Genomic DNA, 13,104 nt, shown 5'->3' with positions numbered 1-13,104 from the left:
TGACGTAATTACTTATTGTCACCTTGAGATAGCGAGGCAAGCAGCTGAGCAGATGGATAGACTGCTGCTGCTATCCAACATTCATCCATCTACAATTGTCATTTTTACATTTCAATGTGTAAATTAGTGATCTTAAGAGGTGTTAGGTTTATTTTTGAACAGGCTAGCTGTTTCCCCCTACTTCCACTGAATGATAAACTAATGTAATCACCTTCTAATACTTTTATGTATAATTCCAATAACTAGCTCCTCTGACCACAGCTGAGATCAATCATTAAACAGCTCTTTATTTATCTTTGTTTTTTCATCCCTTAAATGTATTAAACTAAAAATGCAATCCAGCTTTTGAAGGATACACAGGCTCAAAATGTTTAAGTGTTTCCGTCATAACATCCTCTATAGTCCCTCACATCTGGAGGTTCCTCTCCCATAACGCTGTGGTTGATAAATCGAGATGCCTGATTGGTTGATTTATTGTTCAGACAGACATTCATGTCCTTCTTACTTCTCACTGACTGCCATCTTCCTTGTTGTGTACACACACGCAAACACACACACAGGGAGCACAGCACAGTTTACCGTATGGCATTTCCCAGCCCCTTAAGCACTTGTGAATGGTTGCTGGTGGCTCACTGGGATGCAGAGACATTAAAGCACTGAATGAGTGTATTCTTCTATTTTAGTTGACAGCTGCCTCACCTTGACAGAGGTAATGGTGGCGTACCAGCAGAGCTGTAGCAGACACCAGGTCCAACCCAGAGCGCACATCCTGCAACAGCTCCAGGTACACAGCTTCACATATCACTGCCGGTCTTTGTACGTGTCAGTCAAACAGCATGAGGCAAGATTCACTGTTGAAGGTTGAGTTTCTGTGGGTGGTGCTGTTTTCTCTGGCTATCACTGCTCATTCTGCAGTGCACTATGTATGTCCCAACATTGTGCCAAACTCTCTGTGTGTGTGTGTGTGTGTGTGTGTGTGTGTGTGTGTGTGTGTGTGTGTGTGTGTGTGTGTGTGTGTGTGTGTGAGAGAGTGTGAGGAAGTACAGTAATTGCATGATGTGTTAATTAAATCACATGGACACAAATAGCCAGTACACACCTGTAAACATATCTACACACTACTTAGTCAAGCACAAGGCATGATGAGACATGTAGGTGTCACTACAGTACATTGGCATGTGGCTGGAGGGAGATCACAGGGGAGCTGAATGTCTGTAAATATTGAGGGATGCCAGCAAGCCAGCTTGTATTACTAAGTGGAGAATGACGGTATGATATGGTGCGATAATATAGATAAAAGTTTGAGTACTTACCCATCACTTCAGTGGTTCTGTCTCTGAGTGCACAGCTGATAGGTAAGTGGTTTGTTTACGTGACGGAGTTACATTTTTAGTAATGCAGTGTGGTTGGAGAGCATGTGTTATAAAGCGATGTGGCGTGATAGTCTGATACTTGCATCCAGCTAGGACACAATTTACACAACTGATCTCAGACAAGGTGTAGTAATTTGAGTCTATGATGATGTTCCATGTTATGATGTACTATGAGTTCTATGATTGATGCAAAGGATTTTGATAGTGAAAACACGAGAGAAATCACTGTGTGTGGGCGTGCATGGCTGTGTGTGTGTGTGTGTGTTTGTGTGTGTCCGTCTGCTGCCTCCATTCCTCCCATCTCACTTTCTTGTTGCGCTTTCATTGGACACGCCTCAATCTCAAACCTAACACTTGTCGGTCTGACAGTTATAATGTGTTTAGGCCAATATTTCAAGAGATTCGGTGTAGCCAGCGGATTTGTGGCCAAGACCTCCTCATCTGTGCTTTGGTCATTTCTGCTAATCTCTATAAACAGACATTGATTCTCCACATACTCAGATCCCAGGTACAGCACACACAGGACCCGCTACAGTTTGCCTACTGGGAGAAGGTGGGTGTTGAGGATGCCATCATCTACCTACTGCACTGGGCCTACTCCCACCTTGACACTGGGGTGCTGCACGGTGAGAATCACTATTTTTGATTTCTCCAGTGCATTTAATACCATCCAGCCCTCCATGCTGTGTGAGAAGCTGGACAGGATGCAGGTGGACCTGTTCCTTGTGTCCTGGACCAAAGACCATCTCACTGACAGATCACAGCACTTCGGGTTAGGGAACTGTTTATCTAAGACTGTGGTCAGTAACACAGGTACTCCACAGGGGACGGTGCTTTCTCCTGTACTCATTACACTCTACTCCTCTGACTTTCAGTACAACAGCGACACGTGTTATTTACAGAGGTACTCTGACATGGTCATTGTGGGGTGTGGTAAGGGGGTGTCAGAAGGATGAGTACAGGGGTCCGGTAAGGGATTTTGGCACATGGTGCTGGTCAAACAAATTGCAGCTGAACACGACAAAGATCAAGGAAATGGTGATCGACTTTCGTCGCTCTGCCCCACTGTCCCAACCCATCTCCATTGAAGGGAACAATGTGGAGATAGTTAATTCATACAGATACCTTGGTCTGCAGCTTAACAAGTCAAGTCAAGTCAAGTCAGTTTTATTTATAGAGCCCATTATCACAAAACATGGTTTGCCTCAGAGGGCTTTACAGTGTATGACATCCCTCTGCCCTTAGACCCTCACATCACCCAAGGAAAAACTCCCCAAAAAGAACCCCTGTAACAGGGAAAAAAAGGGAATAAACCTCAGGAAGAGCAGTAGAGGATGATGAGGGATCCCTCTTCCAGGACGGACAGACGAGCAATAGATGTCGTAATAGCAAATGAAATACAATCATGGCAAAAAAGGAAAGAGAAAGAGAGAGGGGGAGAGAGGGGGAGAGAGGCACAGCAATAATAGAAACAGATGCATGTCATATTACAATAATGGTAGGTGTGAAATTAGTAATTGCACTCTATGATGATGTTGAGGGAGATGATAACAGTCTCATGCATATGTTGAAAGGGTGGTGTCCAAAGGCAAGATCACAGCATCGGCTCAACCAGGACCAGACCACAATCAGGGCGAGCGAGGGGCACAGTATCAGTGCAGCCACAGCACGAGCACAACCAAAGGCAGGGTCGCAGCATCAGCACAGCTATCACCACAGTCAGGCACAGTCAAGGTTATGCCAGGATCCAGGGAAACTAGGAAACAAGGGAGCAGGAACGCTCCCGAGAGGCAACAGGATTAGTGTAGTGCAGTTCAACAGACCCAGGCTCTGTAATCGCGAGCCCCAGGTAGTGAGAGTACCACATGGCTATCACAGAGCTAAGCTAAGCTTGCAAATGGCAATGCAGTTAACAGACATGCATGATTCCCGATGGCGGCATTGAGAGAAGGAAAAGGACCTCAGCGTATCAGGGGAAGTCCCTCGGCGGTTAAACCTATGTCAGCCTAACTATGGGCTGGTCCAGGCAGCCTGAGCCAGCCCTAATTATAAGCTTTATCAAACAGGAAGGTCTTAAGTCTACCCTTAAAAGTTGAAACAGTGTCTGCCTCCCTGACCGAAAATGGAAGATGGTTCCATAGGAGAGGAGCGTGGTAGCTGAAGGCTCTGGTTCCTATCCTACTTTTGGAAATTTTGGGAACCACAAGTAACCCTGCATTTTCAGAGCGCAGTGATCTTGAGGGCTGGTAAGGAACAATGAGCTGTGACAGATAGGACGGAGCCTGACCATTTAGAGCTTTGTAAGTAAGGAGGAGGGATTTTAAATTCAATCCTGATTTCACAGGGAGCAAGTGCAGAGAAGCTAAAACAGGAGGAGAATATGATCCCTTTTCTTGCTTCCCGTTAAAACACGAGCAGCAGCGTTCTGCACCAGTTGGAGAGACCTAAGAGATTTGTTGTGGCAACCAAATAATAGGGAGTTACAGTAATCCAGCCTAGGGTGACAAATGCGTGTACTAATTTTTCAGCATCTGTTTGGGACAGGATATATCTAATTTTTGCGATGTTACGCAAGTGAAAGAAAGCCGTCCTTGAAGTTTGTTTTATATGGGAGGCAAAAGATAAATCCTGGTCAAATAAAACTCCGAGGTTCCTTACAGTTGTGCTAGAGGCCAAGGTAATGCCATCTGGAGAAATTACATTGTTGGAAAAGGAGCTTCTGAGGTGTTTTTGGGCCAAGAACAATAACTTCAGTTTTGTCTGAATTCAACATCAGGAAATTACGACTCATCCAGGCTTTTACATCCTTAAGACATGTTTGAAGTCTAGATAGTTGATCAGTTTCATCTGGTTTCATAGATAGATATAATTGCGTATCGTCAGCATAACAATGGAAATCTAAAGAATGTTTTCTAATTATGTTGCCTAGAGGAAGCACATATAAAGTGAAAAGGATGGTCCAAGCACCGAACCTTGTGGCACTCCAAAGCAGACCTTTGTATGTGCGGAGAGTTGGTCATTGATGTGAACAAATGGGGAATGATCTGATAAGTATGACTTAAACCAGGCTCGTGACACTCCTTTAAGGCCAATTGAGTTTTCAAGTCTATGCAGTAAGATTTGATGGTCAATGGTGTCAAATGCAGCACCGAGATCTAATAGGATTAAAACAGAGACCAGACCCATGTCAGAAGCGATAAATAGTCGTTATTAATTTTTACTAGTGCCGTCTCTGTGCTATGATGAACTATGAAGCCTGACTGAAAGTTCTCGAATAGACTGTTGTCTTGGAGAAAGTCATGGCGGAGGGCCTTCTTATACACTTTAAGACTGTCCAGCCAGACTAAACGGGACTCTTCCAGTTTTGGTCGAACGCCAATGTCTTTCAAATTTTCGCGATGTTTGTTTCAATTTGCAAATCTGGAGGTTAAACCATGGAGCTAATTTTCTTTGTTTCATTATTTTCTTCTTGAAGGGTGCAACAGTGTCGAGAGCTGATCGCAGTGAGCCAGTAGCATTATCGATGAGACAGTCAGTTTGAGAATGACTTAAGTTAGTAGTAGTGTGCTCAGTCACTGTAAGACATGGTAATGATGTCAAAGCAGAAGGAATCAGTTTCTTAAATTTAGCCACTGCTGAATCAGATAGACATCTAGAAGAGTAGCTCTTACTGAGAGGCTTGTAGTCAAGTAATAAAAAATTAAAAGTTATTAAATAATGGTCTGACAGAGCAGGAATCTCAGGAAAGACTAATAAATCTGCAATATCGATGCCGTATGCAAGGACTAGATCGAGGGTGTGATTGTAGCGGTGGGTGGGTTTATGTACACACTGACTGAAGCCTATTGAATCCAAAAGTGTGGAGAAAGCAGAACTAAGGCTATCACTATTAACATCCATGTGAATGTTAAAATCCCCTACGATAATAATTTTGTCTGATTTGAGCACTAAACTTGATATAAGCTCAGAGAATTCAGATAGAAATTCAGAGTATGGGTCGAGGGCGCGGTACACTATGACAAATAGAATTGGCTGTAGAGTTTTCCAGGATGGGTGAGAAAGACTAAGAAAAAGGCTTTCAAATGAACTATAGTTTAGCTTAGCCTTAGTGTGAATTGCTAAGCTTGAATCAAAAATAGCAGCGACTCCCCGTCCTCGGCCAGTGTCCCGCGCAACGTGACTATTTATATGACCAGGAGGAGTGGATTCATTCAGGCTAACGTACTCTTCAGGACAAAGCCAGGTCTCAGTGAGGCATAATAAATCAATATGATTATCCAATATTAAATCAGTGACTAAATGAGCCTTGGTTGATAAGGATCTAACGTTCAAGAGTCCACATTTAATTCTCCTGTTATGATGCTGTATGACAGGAGATGAGTTAATTTTTATGAGATTTTCATGTACAACTCCCCTTTTTTTATTTTAGCATTAAACAAATGAAGTGGTCGGGGGACAGACACTGTTTTTACAACATTTAGATTGTGGGTGTGTGACTGTGCTAGAGGAAGCTCAGAGAAGCGTGTAAGACTGCGACTCTGAAACCTGGTCCCAACTCTGGTTTGTCATGGCTTTGGGTCTCTAATAAAATCGGCCAGATTCTTAGAGAGTAGAGCGGCTCCATCCAAAGTGGGATGGATGCCGTCCCTCCGGATAAGACCAGGTTTCCCCCAAAAGGAGTGCCAATTATTAACAACAAGCTGGACTGGTCAGACTGTGTAAGCGACCTGTGCAAGAGGGGACAGAGTCGGCTCTACAACCTACAGAGGCTACGCTCTTTTAACATCTGCAAGAAACTCCTGCAGCTGTTTATCTGTCAGCGGTGGCCAGTGGTACTGTTGAAAGTGGTTGCGTGCTGGGGTGGCAATGTCAAAAGAAAGACGCACAAAGACTGGACAAGCTGGTGAAGCGGAGGGGCTCGGTGGTTGGTTTTAGGCTTGAAAATCTGGATTGAGTGGTGGAGAAAAGGACGCGCAGCAATTTGCAGAACATTACAGATAATGAAGGGCATCCTCTGCATGTGGTCATCGAGAGGCAGCCGAGTATGGTTAGCAGCAGGCTACTATCACAAAGTTTTCCAATGGACAGACTGAGAAAATCTTTTATTCCTAAAGTCATCAGGCTCTATAACTCCTCCCTTCAGGGTTGAGGGAATTTAGAGACCAAGGGTGGCACAGGGCTGCTCTTTGAGAGCACCTAGTGGGACTGTGCAATGTGCTCTGGACAGTGCAATGTGGTGTGTGAGACTGTGCAATATGGTTTGAAATATAGCTTGTGTCTGTGCAATATGACTGGACTCTTTTAAAGTAGTTTTTAATCAAATCAATCAATCAAATCTTTATTTGTATGGCACTTTTCATACAAAGAGTAACACAAAGTGCCTCACAGAGATTAAAAACAATAACAAAAATGAAAAACATCAAAGAAAATCAAGAAAAATACAGACAGCCTGACCCTCCCACCCCCACATATACGTACGCAACAAAACACACGCAATCATGTAGATATTCCCACACATATTCACATAGGCACCCGATCACCCCCCCCCTCACCACCCACACACACGCACACACACACCAACACACACCAGCTGTTACTAAAGAGACATGGCTAGGCACTGAGACCTGAGGTGAGGGAGAAGCTACCTTTGGGGGCCAACCTCACTGAGAGAGGTCACGGTCCAGCACCGCCGGGGCGCCACACAGAGACCATCCCAACCCGGGCAGACAGGGTGCCCGCACCAAGATGCCGAGCCTTCTAGTCACCCGGGACGAAACAGTCCACGGTACAGCACCCCCAATGGTGGACCAGAGACAACTCCCAGTCCGGTAGGCCCCCATGAGGAAACACTGGAGCTAAAAACTAATACAATAAAATAAGGTAAAGAACATAAAAGCTAAGAACATAAGGGACTAAAACAGTAAAATAAGACAAAGAATACAAGTGCACAGTAAAATAGTTTAAAGATTATAACAGCTAATAAATAAATAAATAAATGGGAGACTAAAACAGTGAAATAAGATAAAATAAAAAAGTAGAATAAATATATAAATAAATAAATAAATAAATAAATAGTTAGTTAGTTAAAAGCCTGATTGAAAAGATGGGTATTGAGCCTCTTTTTAAAAACTGGGTGTGGCTCCTTTCAGCACTCCTGCAGTAATGTTTACATGTTTGTCTGTTGTCTGTGTCAGACATTGAGTTGTCGGTTGACAGTTAAATTACCCTTCGGGGATGAATAAATTATCTAAATTCATTCATTCATTGGCATATGAATGCAGGTATATTTTTTAAAAAATATATAAAGCTATCATTGTCCCTAAAATAGTCAAAGGTTCTTAGATTGCTTTTTGGCCAATGCGTTCCACCTTACTACACGAATTGTTTACCTGTCATTTGAATGTGATTGGTCAGTTAGTACTCGGACTACAAACATACTACAAACAGAAACCAGAAGACTTCCGATACCCAAACCTATCCCGCCACCTACAGATTCTACATAGATATGCATAATCTGTTTCCAGAGATTTTTTACAGCTCCTTTCTCATTTCAGACTCAATTTAATGTCCTCAGACGACTTTTTTTTTTTCATTTTTTTTGTCAAATTCCCCACAACATCATGTGTCTTTTGAACTGTGGCTTGAATAGATGGTGCAAATTCAGTGCAGACACAAAAGTTTATTTGAACTTTTGACAAAACAATCTTGCAACAAGATTAGCGTAGTAACTGCTGTAGAGCTTTTGATGATGTTAGGGTCTTCATCAGCAGATGTAGTCACGCACTTCTACATGGAGCTGTAGATGTTTGGGGTGTTTTTCTGAAAATTTTCAATTCTGATCCACAAAATATTTATTTGTATTTTTTTCTATACTTTACTTTTTTATTACTGCAGTTTTACCTTTTCATGCCTCTATGAAACTATAAAATTCACACTTGGATTGAGGCGCTCACACCTTTTAGGGATGCAACCTTTGACATAGAGTTACTAGAGATTCAAATTAAGAGTCACAAGCAGAAAATGTTAGTGTGTAGTGAATCATCAGAACCACTTTTAATGCATGTGTAATGTTGCTTAGAATCTCTGCGAATTGATATAATCTGGTACACCGGGTCAAAGGTGATTCTAACTCCAAAATAACTCCAAATATTACACCTGATTAAGTCATAAAACTTTGAGAAACCCAGGTTAAAGATCATTGTTTCAAAAGACTCAAAAATTCTGGAAATTTATCTTGGTGGGGGGAATATAGGGTTGAGTCTTAGAAGGCATCTATTGAATACGGTCCCCCTCAGTGTCTGGTGGTTACTACTCTGCATTTCACTGATGGCTTTTGTATTTTACGTCACAATAAATTTGTCTAATCTGGAGGATTGTTTACAACCTGTCTGATCGTTTCTCAGTGTTTCTTGGTTCATTGGACCCATTTTGAGTCATGTTTCAGTGATTCAAAATCTCAGCTATTATCTTTTGTGAGTAATTATCATTATTATTGTTATCATATCTGGTAGAATCAAAGGAAACCATAGTAGTAATAAACCATAGTAAAACCTGTTCTCATTTAGTTTCCACCAGTTTGTTTCTATTGAACATGACTTTTGCCATGAACCCAAACCATTACCACTAAAAAAAAAAAAAAAGGTTTTAGTTAGTGACAACAGATCAGAGGTCTAAACTCCAGCTCAGATACAACCTTCAGGGTACTTTTTAATACTGCTTTTAAAAAAAAGTTAGTGTAACCCTGTTCTTTAATGCAACATCAGCAACTCTGCCCAAGAAGTGTAGCACACAGTGATATGACAACACTTCATAAAGGATCAATAATAACAGTATAACCTGGTGCAACTCAGGCCTCATGCACTGTCAGAGCTGATCCCACTGCAAACGCCAGCTTTTTATAAGAACACAGCACCTTCAAGCTTCCAGACACACAGAAACACTGACACACATCGATGTACTGGTGCAAGCTGCGTACACACATCCTGAAATCCATCGGATAATTTGAATCATTTGGCTCCATCAGCCTCAATCTGGCTTACTGCTGCAGAGTGCTAACAGCATCTCCACGCCCAACAAGATGCTAAGAGCAGGTTAACTGCAGGGCTTAAGTTAGTGTGAATGCAAATAATGCACAGCTGTAAACAACACATGCAGAGTGGTGAACCATACTTTATGGGAGTTATTACTGAGGGAGAGGCGATTACTGATTCACAGTAGTTATCTCAGCAGTGATTATCTGTTTTCATTTGTTTTTTTTCTGTGATATACACTTTACCCTGATATAACTGATATACTCTTTTTTGGGGGTTTTTTTCTGATAAAAAATCTGTCTGTCTGTCTGTCTGTCTGTCTGTCTGTCTGTCCATCCATCTGTCTGTCCATGTTTGTGTATTTATATTTAGTCCCTTCAGGACTATGCTCTCCAAGCTGAAAAAAAAACAACCCCACACACCCACTTCACGCTGTGGAGGGGCTTCTGCAGAGCACCTTCAGCCACAGGCTCACAGCAGCAATGTGCAGGACTGAATGCTGCAGGAAGTCCTTCCTGTCAGCTGACATCAGACTGTTTAATGTACACTTGAACTGTGGTGATACATATATGTACTGCATAATACTGTATACTGTGTGGATGTGTGTGTACATTTTAGCGCCGTTAGCATTAACGCATTAATTACATTGCGATTAAAATCCGTGCACAAAGCATTCATTTGTTTTTAATCGTGCCAATCGCCAGCCGTCATTTCTGCCTTTAAGAGGCTGTACTGGACTGAGATGTAGAGCTAGAGTGATGATACAGCTTTCATCTGAAGACCAAAGAAACAGTGCCAATCATGACATGTTAGCCTCCCAGTAAGGGGGCTGAATAACACCCCGAAGTTAGGTTACATTTTAGCGATGGAAAAACAGCATGGCCATTTCACAGGAGTCCCTTGACCTCTGGCCTCAAGAAATGAAAATGGGTTCTGTTGTTACCCATGAGCCCGCCCTTTACAGACATGCCCACTGTATGCTAGGCCCATGCAGTGTTTGCTGTCATTTGACTTCTAATCAAGATAATCTGACCTCGTCAATATGGACTTCATAACTGTTTTGGAATGCAAAATGATGGAAATGAAAACTTGATATTCTGTGATTAATTACAGAAAAAACGATAGGAATAATAATTGTTGGTTATATTTTACATTTTTTATTTTCATACTTTATATCTTTAGGTATGCTGTTGTATATAGTTAATAAATTTATAGCATATGTATTCACTTTTCTATTTCTTTTTTTTAGACATGCCACATTGCACATTTTATATCTTTATTATACATAACATATTGTTTTTTACTGCTTTATCATATAAGATAAAGCTGTCTGTCAGTCTGTGGAGATTTGTTTTCAGAATGTTTAATTCTACAAAAGTGGTACTGATATCAGAAACCCTGCATTGGTCTATGCATGTGCACACACACAGTACAATCACACTTGCATACACTCTTCTAGTGCAAGCATAAAAAATGTCTTACACACACACACACATTCTCTCCCTCGCTAATAAAATAAAGTCACTTATTCTCTCTTAGCTACACTTGAAATCCACAGTCTGCCATTTATAATTCATTTTATGTACATACTTACTTTACTTGGACCAGCCATGTTAAAGCATGCTGCTCTCTACCCCCCTTTGCATAAATGTTACTTGAGATCAAGGGGAATTATTTGTGGAAAATTAGAGACTTAGCAGTGCTTACATTAAGCATACAGCCGGCGTATTATCTCTGAGGTGCTAATGAACCCAGATGCATTGGAAACGAATGTAGGTGGCCCTCCTGAAAGACTGAAATATGTATGGTTAAGCATTAGCTAAGAGGGGCAATATTTAGACCAAAAGGGCCACATGCAAATGAATCCATAATAAGACGACGCAAAACGGAAAGACGAATGCCTAAAGAGCAAATTTATTAAATGAGGTCTTTTCAGGCGAGGGGCAATTCCCCCGAGGACCAGCGTTGAAGACTATTTAAAGCTTTTTTTATTGTACCCTTGGGCCCCTTTGCGCTCCTTTGAAATGTTGTAAGTGGATAAAACAGTATTGCTGTTGGTGACATCTTCATAGGAGTAGTAAACAATAATAGGCTGGAGCCAGCAGGGTCTGGGGCCGCCATGCTTTAACTCACTGATTTCACTGTGCAAACTGAGAAGTCTGCGTCTCTCCGCTCTGTGTTTCTGTTTGCTTCTCTCTTTCATTAGAAAGGTAATTGAGATGATTACAGTCTGTCTTTACATGACTGTTTTGGCACGAGGGAAGTGCTTGACTACAGTTATATTCAAATTAAGAAATAAGTGTGAAACACATAAGGAGCTAATACAGGTGGTTGACTTCTTGGTTCAAGGTTCTCCAGGGAGAGAGGGCCAATTCGACTGACTGATCAGTATTTTGGGGTTTAAGCTAAAATGAGTAAAAACTGAAAATAGCTACGTGCACAAGTGCTTACACTAGGGAGGTTTACATTAACCCTCAAATTGTGCAAACTGAAATTCCGATATATAAAATACACCTAATCAAAACACGTCAGTTTTGAAAAAGTTGTTAAAAAGTTTTTACTCTGACATGAGGTGGTATTTCAGGCGATTCAAAAAAAGCAATATTTCTCAAAACTACAATGGAAACACTTTTTTGGCTTTTCTAGATGACATGATAATTGCAACAGGAGCTACAAGAGGTGTTATTGCATCACATAAATCTTCAAATGTTCAACGGATAATCCAGAAGTTTTGAATCCACGATTCCTCGGTGAAATTGTGGACTATCAGCTCCCAGAAATCCCTCATACCTGGGATTTGTAAGCGGCTCGTCTTTCTATTATGGCTCCATAACACGCCTACGTGGCCTTGGATTGGAAATAATGACGGCTAGTGTGGTGGCTGCAATGTAAATAAAGCTGCTGATGTTTGGAACATCCATCACCATGCTTCTTGGAATGTTATCTTCCACAAGTCTTTCCACAAATCTGTAATGGAAACCCGCCTACTGTGATATTATAGCAATGACAACATTTTACACAGTCCACAATGGAAAAGATTCTTTCCAAACAATAAATAATTATTTCATGCATTAACACATATGCAGATACAATACATGTATCCACATATATACAGCACAAATTCATAAATATGCACTTGCATATGCACACATACATACAAGCACACTGTGTATGCATCCAAACCAGGTGGTTTGCATGTTTTCCCGCGTAATCCTGAGACAGTAATTTATGCATAGCCCACATATTTTGAAAGGCTGCGATCACGTGACCGTGAGCAGTCTTGTAAAAAGGCAGTTTAGGGTGATGAATAGGTCACAAAACCACAGATTTTCCCTCAAGACTTTGACCAGGAGATGCGTGTTTGGAACAGTGTAAACTCAGTCATTTGAAGGTACATCCTTACTATGTTTCTTTTCTTAACCTAACCTAACAGTAACTTTACTTGCTTTACCTTAATCTCTAACTTTTCATTAATTACGGTACTTTATGTTACAGATGTGTCATTCGTGGGGCGCTGATTGCTGGGATATAGTAGAATAGTTCTATGAGGATACATTGATGCAAACATACAAGTGAAGGCACAATGATACAAATACTTACTGGTACTTTGCATCAGTGGCTGTAATGGTGGAGCACCAGCTCGCTCTCACTCCAAAATTGTCAAATATGTCCGCTCTATGTGTGTGCTAATAGGGTTGACA

The 13,104-nt window shown here is 41.4% G+C and overlaps 1 protein-coding gene across 1 annotated transcript in view; it reads left to right on the top strand.

The window, feature by feature from the left end:
• si:dkey-288a3.2 (protein phosphatase 1 regulatory subunit 37) overlaps positions 1–13,104 on the top strand; it is a 56,185-nt gene that overhangs the window by 5,002 nt on the left and 38,079 nt on the right. The window contains exon 3 of the mRNA XM_042500079.1: positions 684–784. Coding sequence (XP_042356013.1) covers positions 684–784 — 101 coding nt within the window. The remainder of the gene's footprint in view (positions 1–683; positions 785–13,104) is intronic.

Source organism: Plectropomus leopardus, chromosome 14 (genome assembly GCF_008729295.1).
Source record: "Plectropomus leopardus isolate mb chromosome 14, YSFRI_Pleo_2.0, whole genome shotgun sequence".
NCBI lineage: Eukaryota > Metazoa > Chordata > Actinopteri > Perciformes > Serranidae > Plectropomus > Plectropomus leopardus.
The sequence above is the reverse complement of the archived record's forward strand: the minus strand, read 5'-3'. Positions and strand labels throughout refer to the sequence as shown.